The sequence below is a fragment of the Pinus tabuliformis genome, chromosome 5_1, assembly GCF_031772625.1.
Source record: "Pinus tabuliformis cultivar Carrire ecotype Pingquan chromosome 5_1, CPIR1, whole genome shotgun sequence".
Lineage (NCBI taxonomy): Eukaryota > Viridiplantae > Streptophyta > Pinopsida > Pinales > Pinaceae > Pinus > Pinus tabuliformis.
Genome location: NC_142305.1, coordinates 52531642 through 52553589, shown reverse-complemented (window position 1 = coordinate 52553589; position 21948 = coordinate 52531642). Strand labels below are relative to the sequence as shown.

The window sequence follows — 21948 nt, the reverse complement described above, 5'->3', positions numbered from 1 at the left end:
TTAGGGGCTGCCATGCGTTAGGTAGGGACGCTGCCATGCGTTAGGTAGGGACAATAATACGCTGAACTGATGTGTTTGGCAGGGTCAATATAGGGACAATAATAGGCTGAACTGATGTGTTTGGCAGGGTCAATATAGAGACAATAATAGGCTGAACTGGTGTGTTTGGCAGGGTCAATATAGGGACAATAATAGGCTGAACTGGTGTGTTTGGCAGGGTCAATAATATATATTAATTGCACAATGAATATATGCATTAAATACTCTGTTGTTAAAGTACATGTTAACCACTAAACTTCCAAAGTATCCATGCACGACGATCAATGTGCAATTTCAGCCTTTTTATTTTAATCGACAAAGTACAAAAATAACTGAAATGAAAAAGTACAAAAATAAATAATGTACATTGGGCACAACCAATGCTAGAGCGCAACCTTGTCTGCAAATTCATTTTACGAGTCAACAGGATTCTTTGACAGGTGCTAGACATCTAAGAAAGCGGCAACGTTCTTCTATCTTGTTCTCAGTGACCCACAAACTTATCAGAGGTTCTGGTTTTCGCAGTCAATCAAGGTGCTCTTCTCCTCAAACTGTCTGTTATTGTCGTCATCGAGAGTACTCCGCTCTTCCCCTCTTTTCGTTCTTTTTAACAGAGTAGCAATGGCATTTAATAACGTCAATGATTTTGTAAAATAGCTAGTAATTTAGTATTATAGTTTCTAAATGCAGTTCGAACTGAAGGATTCATCAAATGAACAATTTACTGATATATAAATGGTTCTGTTATCCTAGAGATGTAATTATGATTGATAATAACATAAGCGTACAATACCATTGTCTTAGAATAAGTTACAAGTTCTGAGAATTCAATGGGGATTTTTATACATGAGCCCAGCGAAATGTGAAGATTGAATGACCCAAATGAACAACTCAGATTTCATCTTAGACCTGAAAGGTAGCTATGTTTGTTGTGATATGCATTTGCATATTTAAAGCTGGGGTATAAATATTTCCTGTTTGTGGAATTTGTAGAAGCCTGACAAAGATTGGAAGAATTTTACGAGTATTCGCATCAAACTTCTTGAAATCTTGCTTTACAAGAAACGCTAGTGTTCTATCATCTATTCACTAGTAGAGCTTTCTGAATTAGGAGGGTCTCTACTTAACTATGAAGGCAAGACTGTAAGCAAGCTCAAAATTGAGATACCTGAGGACATAAGGTGACTTTAAAGTCTTAACATCGATGGAATCAATAAGCTTTTTTGCCCCAAGATGTCTTGTTAGAAGTACTATTTTATTTTGGGTTTCGATAATTGCTAAGGAAATTTACGAGGAAGACTTTTTTGTTTTGTTTCTAACTTGTTTTCGTCAATAGTATTGGATGTATGCATAATCGTGATCCTTAGTTCTTCGTCTTAGAGTTTTGCTCAACATAGCAAATGCTATATTTTTGATGTTTCATTCTCTCATTTCTTTTTCCTCTTTCTAGGTCGCATTGTAAGTTATAAAGGGGTGTGAGTTTACCCCAAGAAAATTGAGGCAATGAAAGATTAGTCATGCCCAAAGACACTCAAGAGTTTACATGGTTTCCTCGACCTTTTTGGAGCCTACGGCAGGAAATTTGTCTAGAGCTATGGCAAAATTGTAGCCCCGTTAACATCCTTTCTCGTTAAAGAATGCCTTTATAATGCGGTAGAGCATGCCTTTCATGCCTTAAAGCAAGATATTTATACTACTCTAATCTTAGCAACGTTGGAATTCACTAAGGCTTTCATCCTAGAATGTCATGCCTTTGACAAAGATATTGGGGTAGTATTGATGAGAGAAGGGTGCCCATTGGTGTTCACAAATAAACAATTTTGTGATAAAAACTTGGGCAAGTCTTCGTATGAAAAAGAAATGATGGCAGCCCATCGTGCAATCTATATGTGGCGCCCTTACCTCATTGGGAGTTGTTTTCATGTCAATAAAGACCATTGTAGTATGAAGTACTTATTGAAATGTTGTTTGTCTTCACTTTCATAGTGAAAGTGGTGACTAAGCTATTAGCCTATGATTATGAGATCATCAAAGGGCAAGGAGAACATGCTGGTTGATGTTTTGTCTCCAAAGTATGAGGAAGACGGGTCCCTATAGGTCTTTTCCTGATTGGTGCTAGATTGGATAGTAGATATATGACAAGAATGGTTCATTGTTGCCAGGGTCATTGAACTTCCCCAATGGCTATAAGAAGATCCAAACCCTCCTATAGGTTGTGGTGAAAGGACACATTATGGTATGAGGGATGTATCAAGCTTGAAGACGTCATCTCCAATAAAAATGAAGAAATTTCTCGTTTAAAAGCTCATAGTCAAAAACTACTTGCATAAGTCAAGAAGTGTAAAGCTACGAAGCACAAATTAGAACAAGAAAATGAAGCTTTCGAGAAGAAACTCAATAGAAGTTTACCATAAATTGAAGAAAAAGGAACGAACACTGATCCAGTCAATATCACAACTCAAGAAGATGACAAACCAATTGAAGTAAAAACATATTTAGATGTTGTAGTTCAAACGATGAAAATTTCAAGTGAAGATCCAATGTTCAACCAAGCAACTTCAGTACGTGAAGGAAATCAAATACTTCAAGTAAATCAAGAAATCACCACAAATAGGATAAGGGGAAATCAAATCACAAGAACTCCTTATCGACATCCAAATCATAAAAGAAAACATCTCAACTAGTCTGCAAATCTATATCACTCAGACCAGAAACAAGTAACTTATATTCCAAAGAATATCGATGTCACCATAATCCGGTTTTGTGATAACAATAAATCTCAAGTTTCTAGTAATCGCAAGATTCCATAGAAGATTGATTTAGGATGGTCAGATCCCTACTCAATTTGACAATTTTATTTATCACTTAGAGGATCCTATCATCTTGTATCATCAAAGATGAATACTCCAAGAAGTCTGAAAAATGCGCATAGATTACAAGACAAAGAAACATATGACATGCCTTATCAATAAGCTTCGAGGACAAAGCTTTTTTGAAGAGGAAGGCAATGATATGAATATAATATATGGAAATAATATAAATAATCATAATCATAATAATAATTAATTAACTAATAATTAGTTATTGAAGAGGCATGTCATAAAGGACATGATTGTTTATGAAGGGGCACCTGCCAAGGTATATAAGCGAACCCTCATTTATAACCACACATATATCATATCATATCTCTTTCACGTTTGACATTCCTATAAATATATTACTTGTCCTATGATGGGCATTCTTATATTCCAGATATTCTCTATATTTCACTGCGTATATGAACCATGTTCATTACAAAGATGGTACAAACAACTCCATATACCTTTACATGCAATTTAATACTACTTAAATCCAATTTATGTAATTTCAATTTTCAAAGTTTACAAGTTTTGTTGTTCATTAGAAAAGCTTTGCCAAACATTCAAAATCAATTGATGAATATTTTTTGTTTTTGAAGGTACCATTACACTAAAGATTTTGAAGTAGATGGGGAGGTAAAAGAGGGATTGTATAGATGCATTAAGTGCTTGGTCACAGATCCCAGGATTCATGATGAGATACATAGCAAGTTCTATAATTTCAATGTGAGTACTGGTACCTTTGGCTTGTTTATGGCTATAAGAAGCTAAACAATGGATCCACTAGGTAAGAAATGTCAAAGTTTTCAAATATATTACTTATTGCAATAGTTGAGTCCAAGTTTCAAAGTCATTTGCCGATACTTTTTTTCTTTCAACCCTTTTGGTAGTCTATTGGTGGCAACAATTTGTTAGCCAGTGCCTTGATTTGCGAGAATTTGCAATTTGGATATTGACCCAAACATGTAGTGCTTTGGGTGTGAGTGGAACTGGAGCATTTTTGAGCATATACACACACACCAAGAAGAGGATCTGATTGGATTAAAAACGGTTGAATGATATGGTTTATGTTCAATACAACCTTAGGTTGAGGTGCAACCAATTGCCGAACAAAATCCCTGAATCAAACAACATAGTTTTTGGTGACTTTGATCCATCATCAGAATGGGTTGTGGAGAGTCAGGCACCAACATTTGGCAATGAAGAGCCTTCTTTGATGGACTTGGACCCACCTCCATAGGATGAGATATCACAACCTTCAGGGCCAGAGAAATCAAGCCGAAAGCCTATTGTAGAGGTTGCTCATTCTGAGGCTAAGGATGAGAAGGATGATGATTTTAATGATAGCCATTGTCACTAGTAGCTGTAGTACTGTAGCACTATGCTTATTTTTGGACTCTAGAGGCCATTTAGAGCCCATTTGTTGATGTATTTTGGTTTAGAAATGTATTGCACTAAGTACCATTTTGGTTATATGCATTTTTTTTTTCATCTGTGGTTCACGATCACTAAGTGGCTGCTACTTCCACGGGTAAAAATTCGGGCAGATCCACCTGAAGGGATCTACCTGCCGGCTTATCTGATCAGGCCTAACCCCAAGGGCGTTGAGGAGATTTGACCCCGTGACCTCCCAATTGGCAAGGCACTTAACAACGGGAACTTGACCAACTGAGCTATCCCTTGGGGCTTGTTATATGCACTCTTACTTACTTTATAAATGATAATTTTTGCATATTCGTGTATAAATGGTTTGGATTCATATGTTTGCACATGAATATATATGTTTTTCTTTAAAAATTGAATATTTTATGTATTTTTTTGTTGACTTGTTTTTTGGTCTAGTTTTTTTTTAGTTCGGGTTTGGTTCCCGATTCGGGGGTCAATTAGTTTGATGACTAGTTCAGTTATGATAGCATTGCTCTCATGGTTGCAAGCAACCGACCTAAAGTGAAGGGAAATCATGTTAAGGTGACAGTGGTGCATTTCCCAAATGTGCTTACCCCTATAGCACCACAGTTGGGACTTTCATAAGGGTGCTATATTAGGTGGTAATAGGGGTAACATGTTTATTTCTCGGTACATACATAACACGTTCCATCTTTCCCATTTACATTGCCCCTCCTTTAGAGTTGGCTGTTATACTTCACACATATAGGTTCATGTTTCACAATCCCATGAGAAGGAGCTTGAACGCTCGAGGTGGATGCAACTTTATTAAAAAAAGGAAAGAGCAAGATATAAGGTTCAAAATACAAAAGAAAAAAATGAATGGATATGAATGATTAGTCAAAAGCCAAATTAAAGCTTGAGCTCTACCCGTCGCTATGAGGCCATTGCCCAAAGTCCTATGTAATGAAACACATACCTAAAAGTGACTGAATAAAATTATTCCAAACCCCCATGCAGTAAATCCATATGCAAAAAAAATGGGCATTTATGAAATGAAGTAAAACAAAAGGGAATACATGAAAACAAGGAGAAGGCAAGAAAGGGGTAGTAATACATAGTGTTAAGGAAAGGGTAACTCAATGCATAAGCACTCCCTCAACAAACAAACTCATGTGGATGAATATCTTACTTAACTTTACACGACTATGTAACACTACTCATGAAGTTAAACCCCATACCGTTCCACCTAACATTATACATACTCCTTAATGGTATTCTTGAGAAATACTACTCTTGCTCGAAATATGCACACCTAATAGGGGTTGATGATGATCCTTCTATACCAAAACTTGGCAAATGGGAAGAATCCTATAAATTATTGTGAAGTTGGAGATGATACTTAATTTGAGCTACCTAATGGTATTTACATACGACATGACTCATTTCTATGTTGCATTGACTTGTGTATGTGAAAATTTGGAGACCCAAATTTCTATTGCAGCAACTGATTACGTTTCTCCTATTTGTTAATTACTAAAGCAAATTATTTACTGTTTCCTGCAATAAACACTGAAACGAATACACTGCAGCCTGCACCATTTACATTATAAGCGGAAACAAGAAACTGAATAGGAAGGAAATACAACACATCTACACAGTTATTTTTGGACAAATGTCCCCGGAAAAACCCAATGTGGGAAAGCCGATGCAACAACTCTGAGGGTTTTATTATTAAGCAGTAGTAGTTTCTGAATACAATCTTTGGATGTCTTCCTGGCTATCCAGTATAGAGAATATCACTGACAATGAGATTTGTGAGATTACCTCACACTATCACTGGAAGTCCTGGCCGATCCATCGCTTGAATGAACAACCCCTGGCTACCTCTGCGCTGCCTCTGTGCAATGTCTGCGTCAGCCCAACGTCACACTGTCTAGGGACTGCATCACTTCTCCCGGCTGATCGATTTGCCTATGAGATTTTGACTTTTGCTCTTCCGGCCTCACACCTCGGCTTCCAGCGATAGAAATCGAACCCTCCAACAAATTTTGGACTCCCTTAAGGCTTTTGCACTACCTCTACGTGGCTCTGCGTCAGCCTCTTTGGCTTTGCGCTACCTTGGCTGGATCTCTCTCTACCTTCTTTGCTAAGTATTCTCCGACCGGGAAAAATCTCCCTTCGGATACTATCTTTGCCCCTGTCTGCAAAAGATCACTATCGAAAATCTCTCCGGCAGCTGCTCTGCTTCAGAAAATTGAACTTCTGATCTTCTCTCTGTGTGTTCTCCAAGTGCCCCTCAAGCCTCTTCTTATATCTTTCTGTTGGACAACCAACGGCTCAGATTAACTTCTAATCAATGGCTTAGATCATTTTGCTTGATCGTCATCTTCTTCTAGAAGTTACACCCACAATTTAGATTAATACCCTTTAATTATTTTAATTTCCTAAGTTTAGACTTAGGGTCCCATTAAAAATAATTAATTATTTTAATAAAATTGTCTCTGGGTGGAATTTCCCAAAACGATTTCTGGGTATTGGAGAATGCATGTGTCTAAGCCTCCCTGCAAATTTTGAGACTTAGAGCACATTCGATGCTACCAAAAATCAACACTCCCTCTTAGCGAGGAATGTGCTCTAGCAATGCACCCTGCTAAAGCATCACTCTGTTTTGTAACATCTTCTTCTGCGTTGCTAATGTCTGACATCCTGTCCACCAACTACTGCGCAAATGCTGCATCTGTACTGCTGCTGACCCTGCCACTGTCAACATTGCATCCGTACTGCAACTCCCTCTCAATTCTGCATCCATGCTGCTGCTGGCACTACCACTGCCAACTACATCTGCACTGCAACCTTCTCCAACTACTGCTGCTACTGCATCAACAACAGAAAAGCATCCCAAATTACTGAATTGGTGTTCAGTATGATGCATCTCGTTGCTGGAGTTCTGACTGCTGCTAGTCTCTATGTTGACCCTCTGAAGCCTCTGCGCTGCTACTGACCTCTGCTCTGTGCCAACTACATTGCTGTCAACTTTTCTCTGCGCTGCTCAGTCTCTGGCGCTACTAGCCTCTGCAACTGTCACTCCGACACTCCTCTGCACCAACTGACACTGGTCCATCCTGCTACTACTGATCTGGGCTCCTGTAGCAAGGAATTGATCCGAGAGGTGGGCTCCTCAAGGATCCTGCCCATCTGTAGCTCTTTCGAACTACAACTCTAAATCAGCCCACCTCCCTCTTGGAGGTATCTCGACTGTCATGGCAAACTCATCCTCCTTGATCTTCGTGGCTGCAACTTTCGGATCATGCTTCTCATCTTTGTCCTTCTTTCTGAGAGGACATTGTGTTGCGTAGTGACCAAGTTCACCACACTTGAAGCATTTGATCTTCGAAACATCTTACTTCTCTTCTGTTGCTCCTACTGCCCCTTGGATGCGAGCACTGCATTCTCTTCCTCCTCCTTGGGCTTCAACCCACTGCTGCTGCTTCCGTCAAGTTTACACTTGACCAAGTCTCTCCTCGGCTCCTCTTGCTTAAGAGCTACCCACATTTCATCCCAGTTTGGCAAAGTCGCCCTGCCCAGGATGCTTTGGACAAAGACTTGCCACTCCTCTGAGACTGAGTTGAGGGCCAGTCTAACCATCTCGGAACCTTGAGGTGTTGACCCCACAACTGCTAGCTCATCTCGGGTCTCCTGAAGCTTCGCAAGGAACGGATCAATGCGTTCCCCCTTCTGCATCTGCATAGATCTCATCTTCTGCTCCAAGTACATCTTCCACTGCTCGGAAGATCCCTGATATAGCGTCGACAATGCATCCCACATCTCCTTGGCAGTGTTTCTGCCAGCGATGTGACAAACTATATGATCCTTCACTCCATCAAGGATCATTCTTTTTGTCTTTGCCATTTCTCCCTTGTACTTCTTGAGCGGATCTGGATCCGCGGGCTCAACTACCACGCTGTCGACATAGACTTTGAGAAAATGTTCATCTAGAAGGCATGACATCCTTGCCTTCTAGATCACATAGTTGGATGCCCCATCCAACCTATACTGATCTCTTAGTCCACTGGCTGCCATCTCTGCCAATCGAAAAAGTCGAATAACCTCCTCTCTCCTTTGCGTAGCACAAGATTGCCCTACGCACTCCCTGCTGGAGCTTGTAGATCCACCCTTCTGCTGTTGCTCAGCTAGTGAGAATTCAAACTCCTTGGCTGGAAGTCCGTTGAGGAAGAATTCCCTCACCCGTGTCTCTCTCTTCCCTTTGACGTCTTTTTGCCTAGCAACTGCTTGCAAAAACTGCGTCCCACTAGAAATCCCTCTTCGCTAAAGCTTTTGCTGCGCTGCTCCCTTTGCCGCTGAGATATTTCGCTCTGGAAATCTTACCTCTCTGTCGACTCACTCAGAGAGAGATTTACCACGAAAATGTAGCCCTCCTAGCCTGAACTACACAAACTCTATGGGGATTCGAATTACTGCCTCTGCAAGAATTTTGAATTCCCTTCTTCCTTCAGCGTTGGGTCTTCTGGCTTTGTTCTTCTTGCTTCACCTGCAGCTTTGATACGATGTGAAAATTTGGAGACCCAAATTTCTATTGCAACAACTGATTACGTTTCTCCTATATGTTAATTACTGAAGCAAATTATTTACTGTTTCCTTTAGTAAACACTGAAACGAATACACTGCAACCTACACCATTTAAATTTTAAGCAAAAACAAGAAACTGAACAGGAAGGAAATACAACACATCTACACAATTATTTATGGACAAATGTCCCCGGGAAAACCTAATGCGGGAAAACCGGTGCAGTAGTTCTGAGGGTTTTATTATTAAGCAGTAGTAATTTCTGAATACAATCTCTGGATGCCTTCCTTGCTATCTAGTACAAAGAATATCACTAACAGAGAGATTTATGAGATTACCTCACACTATCACTGAAAGTCCTGGCTGATCCAGTGCTTGAATGAACAACCCTTGGCTACCTCTGCGCTACCTCTGTGCAGTGTCTGCATTAGCCCAACGTCACATTGTCTAGGGACTGCATCACTTCTCTCGGCTGATCGATTTGCCTCTGAGATTCTGACTTCTGCTCTCCCGGCCTCACACCTTGGCTTCTAACTACAGAAATCAAACCCTCCAGCAAATTTCAGACTCCCTTAAGGCTTCTGCATTGCCTCTGCGTGAACCTAAATTGCCTCTGCGTCAGCCTCTCTGACTCTGTGCTACCTCGACTGGATCTCTCTCTGCCTGTTCTGCTGAGTATTCTCCGATCGGGAAAAATCTCCCTTCGGATACTATCCCTGCCCCTCTCTGCAAAGGATCACTATCGAAAATCTTTGCGGCAGCTGCTCTGCTTCAGAAAATCCAACTTCTGATCTACTCTCTGTGTGTTCTCGAAGTGCCCTCAAGCCTCTTCTTATATCTTTCTGTTAGACAACCAACGGCCCAGATTAACTTCTAATCAATGGCTTAGATCATTTTGGCTTGATCCTCGTCTTCTTCTAGAAGTTACACCCCTAATTTAGATTAATACCCTTTAATTATTTTAATTCCCTAGGTTTAGACTTAGGGTCCCATTAAAAATAATTAATTATTTTAAGAATACTGTCTCTGGGTGGAATTTCCCAAAACAATTTCTAGGTATTGGAGAATGCATGTGTCTAAGCCTCCTTGCAAATTTTGACACTTAGAGCACATCCGATGCTACCAAAAATCATCAGTGTACATGCCTCAGATTGCTGGTCACATTTGGGTACTTGGAGCCCCTCCTTGGATGATGTAATTTGCACGGACATGACTTGGACATGAGTCTTGAGCCTTTTGGAGGATGCTGAGGGGCTACTTGCACATTTTATGGTCCCACCTTGTTGAGATGTCCTAGCACCTCCTTGAAGATGAGGTGGCACCTTCTGATGGGATGTTGTACATTTATGAGATGATATGACACTTGGAGGATGAAACGTTGAACCCTTTGGAGGGAATGTTTCACTTTTGGAGCCCCCACACATGATTGTTGAGTGAGTCATCCACTTTAGGAGACCATGCGTGCCACACATTTGATGATGAAGATGCATTTATGATGGATGACTTAGCATTATATCATCTTTACTTCACTCAAGGAGCATCGTTGCAGGTCTTGAAGGCCTATCCACTCTTGTATCTCGTATATTTTATGTATTTTGGCTTTATTCCAGGGTTTGTAAGGGATACATACATTATTTTATGTTCTTAAGGATTTTGCTAAGAGGATATTATAAACAATGAATAGAATCCCTCGAGAGTGGAGGTCATGTGTGTGGTCTTCGATGTTTAACTCCTCCTCAAATCATGTCAACCACCTCCACAAGTTAATGGAAGTCCAAGAAGGTCCACATGTGCCAAATAAATACCCCAACAATCAAGTAATGCATCCTCCAAGGTGAACATCTTTAGCAAAATGTGTGACACATGTCTTGAAATATGTGAACAGGTTGAGCACTCCAAGATTTGTGATGTGGGATGGCATGAGAGGTCCAGGTGCATGAACAACAGCCCCAAACTGCTTAGGGAGTTGCGACTAGTGCCTTAAGAGTTGTGAAACTACCTCGAGAGTTTTGAACTGCCTTGGGAACTATGAAAATACCAAATATCATGATGAAGTCAATTTAATGCCCACTTAGCCCCAAAATGCTAGAGAGATTCACCAAGGGAACTATACATGCTCATGTACGATCATCTAGTAAGGAGTGGAGACTAGAACACCAAATGATCAACCAATACATCATCAAACCTATAGCACATCATCATTCATGTCATCAACAATCCATGGAACCAAGTGCCGACTATCCAAAGCTCTTTGTGATAAAAATCACAAGGGTAGTGAAGAAATTCAATAGTACAACCCCTATGCAAAATGAGGGGTAACATAGTGGATCATATGCTGCAACATGAAGGAATGTACTTGCTCTATACTAACCTAATCAGCTGATAACTATCTCTCACACACTTATGATGGAGTGTTACCACTCTAGTCCGATGACTTGATTTTACTTGGCCAAACACATCTAAATAGACAATTCCATTCCCCAAGGCACATATTGTACTGTAAAAAGGAGCCCATGTTATTTAATGGCTACTGAGAAAAAGATGTCGAATGCATACAATATCAGAGGGATCCATGCAACAAAACTTTTGTAACTACTAATCAGTAACTAATTAAGGGGACTTAAACAAGCTTTCCTGCTCAGGGCATTAGACAAAAGGTTTGCAATACTTTTATTTTCTTTCTTTGAAAATTTTAGTTCAAATCATGCTATGTCCAGCATTTTTACATCCAAGACACAACTAAAAAATTGATTTCTTTTGTATGCATTATTTGATTTGATGGAATGATAGACACAAATACATCTCTAGCCTTACTTAGGTATGCGTGTACACAGATAATACAGGCCAAGAATCTTTCATCGCTACTTATCATTTGTCATGTTTATGTCAGCAATTTTAGTCTTACCTTCCATCTTAATCGGATAAGTGCAGTGATTTTTAGCTTTGAATGATTTAATAGGTTATTTTTTTTAAAGCAACACTTCAATCTCAGTTAATAGCACATTTATTTGGTAAAAACTAGAATTAGAAGAAGAGGAAGGATAAGAAAGGTAACCTGAGTTGTCAAGAAAATAGATTCTAGATTTTGGTTAGATGCATAAAAGATATTTGCCTGACTGTTTTTTTTACTAGGTTACAAGAAAATCCTGATCTTTTGGTTTAAGATTGTTGCCAAGTCAACCATGGAAGATCACAAAGCATGGACTTTAAAGGACAGTGGTTGGAAAGAAATCATAGAGGACTGCGAACTTAACCACAAGAAGCTTATCCATGGAGATATCACCATACATGTTGTCGAATGTGGGAATTTAAATGGAGATCTTGTTAGTTACTAAACCCTTCCTTAAAAAATCAACACTAGTTGCACGTTTTCTTAGTATTACATCATCAAAGAGAACTGTTAATATGTTATTTTATATGCAAAGCATTCAGTTATACTTTTCTTTGATGTGTTTGTGAACATATTGTTGTCATCAAAAGACATTTACTGTATTGCTTTTATTTTATCAAGATAGTGTTTTTAATACTTATATATGCTTTTTCTATTTTGGTTATGGGCTTAGGGGACGTTCAAAACATCTCATAGTAAATGTTGCATATCATTTGCAGGTTTCTGCAATCATTTTTAGACATATTAGAGGCATTTAAAAAAAATGGTGCAACTTTTGTATGGACAACTAGCTGTAATATGGCAAGATGCAATCTCATAGGCTGTAATATTCAATTTTTGAGCGGCATATCAAATAGTAGGTGCATGCCGATGCTTGATTGTATGATTTGGAGGTTTACTTGTTAAGCCTCGTGATCTAAAGATGTGTCATAAGATGTACTTTTTTTTACAGGAATTAGTCTTCAATAGAAAGGTGTTATTTGATATTTAAAGAATGTTAATGCATGGTCTATTCTTTGTCAAAATTCAAACATGATTTCTCATTCACTTCTACATTTTTATGTTGACTATCAAACATCACAAGACTTCCTGAATAAGCTTACATTGCAGGACAGAGTCAATAAGTGGATTGTGCCTTTAAATAATTTTAATCTGGGATTATGGATAGATGGGGGAGCAATCACATGGTGAAACACTGTATGTTTAGAGTGGAGAATGATGGAAAACTAATTAATGTTTAAGATAATTTCTAGATGCTCATTTTTTCTACTCGAGGTTGTCCTAGCATAGAATATTAATATTTTTCATTACATTATGGAAGCATCACGTGATGGCAGACTACATGTATGAATTGAGAATGGCAATGAACACTTGTGAATGTAAGATGCTTTTTTTAATGTTCATCTTTTTTGAGTTGAGGTTATCCTAACATGGTATGCTGATACGACAACATTTTTGAACATGGGCAAGCTTCTTGAACCTCTAGTACATAATCTATACTTAGCTTACTTAGGGAAAAGATGAAAGGAAGCTAGAAAATAATAAATGGTAACCAGAATTGGCATAGGGGCTCTTCTAGTGATTTTCTACCTGATGATCAATGTGTTCTACCTCCTCTTGAGCAACCTTGGCATGAACCTATGCCATGCTCAAGAAACAAATGGTCGCACAAAAATACTTTGGGTGGGTGGCATGTTTGATTTCCTCCTCCTAAAACTACTTGGTGGGGTATAGTAACAATATATTTACTGTGGTTTGACTCTTAGAATCCCTAGAACTTTGAGCATTGTTTAGAGGAGGACCTGAATAGGCTAGATTGCACAATGTGTTATTGCCTAGAATAGGTAGTGAGCCATTGAGGCCTGAAAATGAATTTTACAACAAAATCTAACATTCTCGTGCAAAGCCTCACTAGGCAACCTAGATCAAGTGTAACAATGGGAGTGTCACCATTGTCACTGTTACCCACCATTTTGTGGGTAATATCCCTAGGAGAATTTTTCCCCCCAAGATGGTCCTCAGCCGGCAGCTAGCAGGCCCTTGCAGCTAGCAGCTAGTGTAATGACCCATTTTCGATTTATAGGCAAAAATGTATTAGCATGTATACGATGTATGCATATGTTAGTTACATATGCATACGTTGCATACCTTGCACTAATATGTTGATTTTTGTAGCATCGGATGTGCTCTAGCCTTGAAACTTTGTAGAGAGGCTAAGACACATGCATTCTCCAATACCCAGAAATCGTTTGGGAAAATTCTACCTAGAGATGATTTAATTAAAATAATTAACTTTTAAAAATGGTTCCCTAAGTCTAAACTTAGGAAATCTGGTTAATTAAAGGGTATTAATTAAATCAGGTGTGAATCTTCTAGAAGAAGATGAGGATCAACTCCAAGTTAATCTTAGCCATTGATTATGTTTTAATCCTGGTCGTTGGAGCCCCAACAAGAGATTATAAGAAGTTTGATGTGGTTGGAGAAATACACTTAAGCAGTTCGATTTTGCTAGAGCATCGATTTCCCGAGTAATAGCTGTGAGTTGCTGGAAGTGATTCAGTAAAGTCGAAGCAGTGAGAGAGGGGCAGGGATAGTAGACCAGAGGAAGTTTTCCAGATCTGGGGAGTGCAAGGCAGAGAAGGCAGAGAGCAGTTCAGTGAGGCAGCACAGAGCTTCAGAGGGAGTTCGAATTCCAGCTAGGAGAGACGAGATTTAGTGCTAGAAGCCGGGGTGTGAGACCGGAGGGCGAAGAGGTCGACTTTCCAGACAACAGGAGGTTAGCAGAGGGATTGACGCTGAGCCCAGCCAGTGTGATGCAGATCTGCGTAGGATTGACGCAGAAGCTGCGCAGAGGCAGTGTGGGGCTAGCTAGCCAGCCCCTGATCAGTGTTGGATCTCCTGATTCAGTGATATTTTTCTCACTAACTTTTTACCAGTATTTCTCTGTATCGGATTGCCAATTTGGGCATCCAACGATTTGTAATCAGATTTACTACTGCATAATAATTAAAACCCTCAGTTGTTGCATCGGTTTTACCAAGTTGGGTTTTTCCGGGGAATTGTCCAAAAACAACTGTGTTGATGTGTGTGTTTATTTCTCTCTAGTGCAGTGTTTAGTTTTCCGCAGTATTTTATTTTGTGTAGACTACTGTGTATGTATTTCAGTATTTGCCATAGAAAACTACAAGTAACTTGTTCAAGTAATTTAACAAGTAGGTGAAATATAATCAATTTGCTGCAATAGGAATCGGGTAACCAATTTTTCACATGGTATCAGAGCACAGATCGTGAGCAAGAGAGCTCAGAGCAGAAAGGAAGAGGGAGTTCGAAATTACTACAGAGGCAACAATTCGAAACCCCAGAAGGTAGCGCAGTCCTTGGGTCAAAGAAGTTGAAGTTTTGAGTGAGATCGATTTCTCTGAGTGAGTCGACAGAGAAATTCGATTCTCTAGATTGAAGCTTTCCAGAGGTAGAAGGGAGCAACGCTGTTTCCTTGCAGAGCAGATCTTCAACTGGGACACAGATATTTTGCAGCAGTTGCTAGCAGAATAACGTCAGAAGGAGAGAATAACACATACTGAGGAAATTTCTTCCTCAGAGGACGTCCAGCCAAGAAGTCCGAATTTTTCTAGTAGAGCAGCAGTAGTTGTGTGTGCTCACTTCAGAAGGGAGTGTGAATAGCTGGGTAGCAGCTGCGCAGAAGAGAAGAGGAAGCAGTTCGACTTTTTCAGGAGAGATGACATCAACTGGGTTAAGAGATCAAGATCGGTTGGACGGAGCCTCCAATTATGTGATCTGGAAGGCTAGGATCTCTTGCCGTCTAGATGAGCATGATCGCAAAGCCTATGTCAATAGTGTGGTAGCTGTGCCCACCGATGCAGATCCGCTCAAGAAGTACAAGGCTGAGATGGCGAAGACTAAGAGGATCACTCTCGATGGGGTTTGAGATCATGTAGTATCCCATATAGACGACAAAGATATTGCCCGACAAATGTGGGAAGCCCTAGCCACATTATATGTAGGATCTTCCGAGCAACGGAAGATGTACTTAGAAGAGAAGTTGAGATGCACGAGGATGCAGAAAGGGGAGCGAATAGACCCCTTCCTTAAGAGGCTTCAGGAAGTCCGGGATCAGCTGGCTTCAGTAGGGTCAGGGCCCCAACCTACAAAGTTTGTTCGATTAGCACTGAATAATGTTTCTGAAGATTGGCAAGTGTTTGTCTAGAGCATCCTGGGCAGAGAACACTTGCCAGATTGGGAACGTGTATGGGCTGATCTGCAACAGGAGGAGATGAGGCGTGATCTGGTGAAGGCCACAATCAGTGGTAGTAGCAGCAGTGGGACAAAGGTCGTGAAGGAAGAGGAGGACATGGCCCTTGCATCAAAGGGGCAGTAGGAGCTGTTGATTTGGGGTAGCATCGGATGTGCTCTAGCCACGAAAATTGGTGGAGAGGCTAAGGCACATGAGATCTCCAATACCCAGAAAGGGTTTGGACAGATTCTAAACAGTTTGGGAGATATTAAAATAATGAATATTTTTAATGGAGTCCCTAAGTGTAAACTTAGGGAAAATAAAATATTAATGTGAATTAATATAAAACTGTGTTAGAATGGTCCAAAAGACATGGATCAAGCCAGATCTAATCTTAGCTGTTGATTAGGGACTTAATCTCGGTCGTTGATTTGTCAGCGAGAAAGTATAAGAGGAGGCTTGAGGGTCACTTGGAGAACACACCAAGAGATCAAGATTTCGACTTTCTGGGGCTGGGTTTGCTGAGAAAGTTGAGAGAGTGATCAGAGTTGCAGCTGAGGGGTAGTGAATACAGAAGCAGAGAGGTAGAGATAGCACCGGGAGTATCAGCGCAGTAGCCAGAGAGAGGGACGCAGAAGCAGCCAGGAGCTGTGCGGTGCCTCAGAGGGCCAACATGAGTGACGTAGAGGGCCAGAGGATTGACGCAGTGCCTCAAAGGGCCAACGTGGGTGACGCAGAGGGCCAGAGGACTGACGCAGTGCCTCCAGAGGCTGACGCAAGCCAAGCTAGAGTGACGCTGGGCCAGAGAGAGGTTGATGCAGTCCCTAGAGGCTAACGTTGGGGTTTCGTGGGGCAGATTGGAGCTGTGGAGTTACCGGAGTGTTGTTTATCCGGGGTTTCAGTTAGAATATCTGCTTCCGAGTAGAGAGGTACTACTGCCGAGATTTTTCTCTGTTGAGTGAGTCGGATTTGGCACCCAGATTGTATTCTGAAACTGCTTAATAAATCAAACCCTCAGATCGCTGCACTGGTTTTCCCGCATTGGGTTTTTCCGGGGACATTAGTCCAAAAACAACGGTGTCACTTGTGTGCTTGTTTCTATTTCCTTCAGTTGATGATCTGTAATGTGTTGAGCATGTACTTGTATTTATTTCCAGTATTTACATGGTAAATAACTTGTTAATTAACATAACAAGTAGGTAGGAATAAATCAGTAAAGTGCATGAAGGGTTTCTAATGTGTCAGACTTAGAAATTCCAACATGGTATTAGAGGGTGGTTACAGATCACAGGAGAACTGAGGACATCAGCAGAGCAGAGCAACAACAATAGAAAACAGCTGTCTCGAGTGACAGAAGCTGTTCCTAGCAGAGTAGTAGCAAGGAAGGGGTGATGCAGTGCCTGCGTCATCAAGATTGAGCCAGGAAGAAGCAGCGCAAAGGCTGAGGGAGCAAAGGCAGGATCATGCAGAGGCCAGGAGGGCTGATGCAGTTGGCTGAGGAGGCTGATTTGCCAGTACCGGGATTGCGCAGAGCTTAGGAGCTCTAACCTTCAGTTTGCTGGGGTTTAGGAGGCTGTGGGTAAGTTGCAGAGTGGAGCTAGTGGGGTACTGTAGTCAGAACAGTACTTAACAGGGCAAGACCAAGGAGGAGGGAGTTGCTACCGAGGGTTTCTAGCCAAGAAATCGGATCAGTGGTGCAACGGCACTAAGGATCGGAGTGGGGGCATCTCGACATTGGCAGAAGGGTTTCCAGGAGGGAAATCGAGGCTCAGAGGGAGTCATACCGAGAACTTCTAGGAGGGAAGTAGAGGAGCAGCGAGATGGCGGTGAACGGGGTAAGAGACCAGGACAGACTGGACGGAGCCTCAAACTTCGTAGTCTGGAAGGCCAAAATCCTATCCATTCTAGACAGGAATCATGTCAAGCACTTCGCCTTGAGGACGATAGCTATCCCAGTTGACCCTGCTGATAACGTCAAGTACGAGGAGGAAATGGCGAGGGCCAAGAGCATTATCCTTGACGGGGTCAAGGACCATGTAGTACCACATATTGCCGAAAAGGAAACGACAAAATGAAATGTGGGAGGCCCTAAAGAAATTGTACCAGCATACTTTTGTGCAGAGAAGGATGTTACTAGAAAATCAACTGCGATCATACCAGATGCAGAAGGGAGAACAGATCGACCCCTTCCTTGGTCGATTGAAGGAGATCAGGGATTAGCTGACTTCCATAGGGGCAACGCTGGATCCAGAATTGATGGTGAGAACAGCCTTGAACGCAGTCTCAGAACACTGGGAGGTGTTTGTCCAGAGCATACTGGGCAGGGTGATCCTTCCAGATTGAGAGGAAATGTGGGTTGCTCTTTGCCAAGAAGAGATCAAAAGGCTGGGCAAGGCGGGAAGCAGCGGCAAGGGTATTAGAAGGGAGGAGGAGGTGGATGCTGCCCTAGCATTTGAGGGAAAGCAGGAGAAACGGAAGAAGAAGGACCTCTCCAAGGTCAAATGCTTCCACTGTGGGGAGCGGGGTCATTATGTGACGCAGTGTCCAAGGAAAAAGAGCAAGGGAGAGGCCTCCGAGACCAAGGCAGCACTAGCAAGGGTAGAGAAGGAAGTGGAGACGGACGATGATTGTACCATGAGTGCACACACACCACTTGAGCGGAAGTGGGGAGACATCGAGCTGTAGTCAGACGGACTACAGGCGATGAGGGGCAGGATCCTCGAGGTACCCAACCTCTTGGATTAGACCTTGCTACAGGAGCCCCGAAGAGGAGTAGCAGTACTGGCGATGTCAGTAGAGACGGATGCGGATGGAGTGACAAAGGGAGCTACAGTGCAAGATTCCCAGGATAACGTGAGGCAGCAGTGTGAGAAGCACGGGAGTGTTGCACCAGTGCAAGATGGCACAAAGAGGTGTGCAACAGTGCGAGATGCATGGAGTTGTTGCAACAACGCAGAGGTCAGAGAGGGAGCACTTGTCAGCGACAGAGGGAGTTTCAACATCGAGGGTGTCTCTAGCCTGACAGAGATGTCAGAGTTGGGAGATCAGTTACTTACTTCTTAGTAACTGAGTTGCAGTGCAACAGTTAGCAGTGGCAGTGCTATGGGCAGCACGATGCAGCATGATGAGAGGGGTTGCAGTGCAGATGTAGCAATGGCAGTGGCAGGGCCATGGGCAACAACACGGATGCAAAGGGCGCTGCCGTACAGATGCAGCAATGGCAGTGGCAGGGCCATGGGTAGCAGTACAGGATGCAGTAGTGCAGAGGATGTTGGGCAGCAGGCCTAGTATCGGCATAGGGACTGATGCCGGATGATCAGAGTGATGCTCAGTGAGGAGTATTACTAGAGCATAGTCCTCGCTAAGAGGGAGTGTTGATTTGGGGTAGCATCGGATGTGCTCTAGCCACGAAAATTGGTGGAGAGGCTAAGGCACATGAGATCTCCAATACCCATAAAGGGTTTGGGCAGATTCTAAACAGTTTGAGAGATATTAAAATGATTAATATTTTTAATGGAGTCCCTAAGTCTAAACTTAGGGAAAATAAAATATTAATGTGAATTAATATAAAACCGTGTTAGAATGTTCCAAAAGACATGGATCAAGCCAGATCTAATCTTAGCTGTTGATTAGGGACTTAATCTCGGTTGTTGATTTGTCAGTGAGAAAAGTATAAGGGGAGGCTTGAGGGTCACTTGGAGAACACACCAAGAGATCAAGATTTCGACTTTCTGCGGCTGGGTTTGCTGAGAAAGTTGAGAGGGTGATCAGAGTTGCAGCTAAGGGGCAGTGAATACAGAAGCAGAGAGGTAGAGATTAGCACCTGGAGGATCAACGCAGTAGCTGGAGAGAGGGACGCAGAAGTAGCCAAGGGTTCACGCAGAGCCAGCCAGGGCTCATGCAAAGGTAGCCAGGAGCTGCGCAGTGCCTCACAGGGCTAGCGTGGGTGACGCAGAGGGCCAAAGGACTGATGCAGTGCCTCCAGAGGCTGACGCAGGCCAAGCCAGAGTGATGCTGGGCTAACGCTGGGCCAAAGAGAGGCTGATGCAGTCCCTAGAGGCTGACGTTGGGGTTTCGTGGGGCAGATTGGAGCTGTGGAGCTGCCGGAGTGTTTATCTAGGGTTTCAGCCGGAATATCTGCTTCCGAGTAGAGAGGTACTACTGCAGAGATTTTTCTTTGTTGGGTGAGCCGGATTTGGCACCCAGATTGTATTCTGAAACTGCTTAATAAATCAAACCCTCAGATCGATGCACTGGTTTTCCCGCATTGGGTTTTTCCGGGGACATTAGTCAAAAAACAATGGTGTCACTTGTGTGCTTGTTTTTATTTCCTTCAGTTGATGATCTGTAATGTGTTGAGAATGTACTTGTATTTATTTCCAGTATTACATGGTAAATAACTTGTTAATTAACAACAATGTTTTAAAACTCCGACTCCGACTCCGACTCGGCCGAGGGTCGACTCCGACTTCGACTCCGACTCGGTATCGACTCGGCCGGCTCGATTTCAATGACCCGGTCGTTGTAAAAAATACATTAAATATTTATTTTTTATAAAAACACATAATTTTAAAGATTTTCATTCATGTTTCCAAACACACAGCATTAGAATATAGATAGAAGAATGCTCATGAATATATCCATTATATCAAAATGGCACCCAGTGCATTGTCCAATACATACACGATGATGATATAAAGATCAAAACAAAAACAAATAACCAAGGAGGCTATAAATGGCCTCTACAACAAAACTCTGTGACTAGTACTACTGGCTATTGCTAGAGTTGCCAACATCATCTGGCTCAGTGTTACTTGGGAGCGGGAGCGAAAGTGGGGAGCAAGAGCGAAAACGGGAGCTGGAGCGACATTTTCAGAAGCTCCTGGTTTGGGAGCGAATCCTGGAGAAGTTCGACAACCAATGTCACTAACATCAAGGTACAAAGAGGGATTGGTGCTCTTGGTTAAATACGAGTTCCATACCCTAATACAGGACAAAATTCAATGGAAACATTGCAATCCTCCAATCCTGAAATCCTGAAAATCTGATAAGTCTGCTGAATTTTGAATGAAATCTAAAATTCTACTTTCTCCATATGAAATCCAATGAGGCCGGAACCACTCTCAAACATCCTGAGTCATTTCATGGTAATGTTAAAAATTTAAGTAAAAGGATGAAAATGAAGATCAAGGAGAATGTCACTTTTACTTTAAGAATTTAACATTACTATGAATTTGAGTAGCATATCAATACTTGGAGAGGTGAATGGACCCCAAATAGCACTTAACCAATTTAGAAAACACTTTGGAGTCCCCAACAATCAGCTAAATGTTAAAAAGTTCAAAAAAATTTAGAAAAATCGCTGTTTTTTGTGGGGACTGGCTAGATTTAATGACTCGGCCGAGTAGATGTGGAAACGGTCGGGTTGACCGAGTCATGATTGACTCGGCTGAGTCATGATTGACTCGGCCGAGTCAGTCATGACTCGGCCTCCCGAACTGGTTTTTCTGCCGAGTCATAAAATTCTTCAATGACTCGGATCAACTCGGCCGTTTCGGATTCGATTCGGCCGAATTTTAAAACTATGATTAACATAACAAGTAGGTAGGAATAAATCAGTAAAGTGCATGAAGGGTTTCTAACGTGTCAGACTTAGAAATTCCAACAGGAGCAGTGCATGAGGAAGAAGGACGTTTCAAAGATCAAGTGCTTTAGGTGTGGTGAGATGGGCCACTACAACACTCAATGTCCTCTCAGAAAGAGGGATAAGGAGGAGAAGCAGGATCAACAAGCTGCATCTACTGATATTGAGTCTTGACAGGCTGTCCTCCAGGCTGGAGGAAGAATTTACCATGATTGCTGAAATGTCTCCAGGAGTGAGGTGGGGTGATCTAGATTTGTAGCCTCTGAGAGCTACAGGATGGGCGAGATCCTT

General features: G+C 41.8%; 1 protein-coding gene across 3 annotated transcripts in view; it reads left to right on the top strand.

The window, feature by feature from the left end:
- The first annotated feature begins 392 nt into the window (after positions 1-392).
- Positions 393-21948, top strand: part of LOC149163415 (uncharacterized) — a 344148-nt gene continuing 322592 nt past the window's right edge. Inside the window, exons 1-3 of one of the 3 annotated variants that reach the window (XM_089430741.1) lie at positions 393-573; positions 3497-3623; positions 12004-12194. In XM_089430741.1, the coding sequence (XP_089286867.1) occupies positions 12054-12194 (141 nt within the window). In that variant the 5' untranslated portion in view covers positions 393-573; positions 3497-3623; positions 12004-12053. Of the gene's footprint in view, positions 616-3496; positions 3624-12003; positions 12195-21948 lie in introns of all 3 variants that reach the window. The other 2 variants (XM_089430740.1, XM_089430739.1) reach the window with 2 other exon arrangements.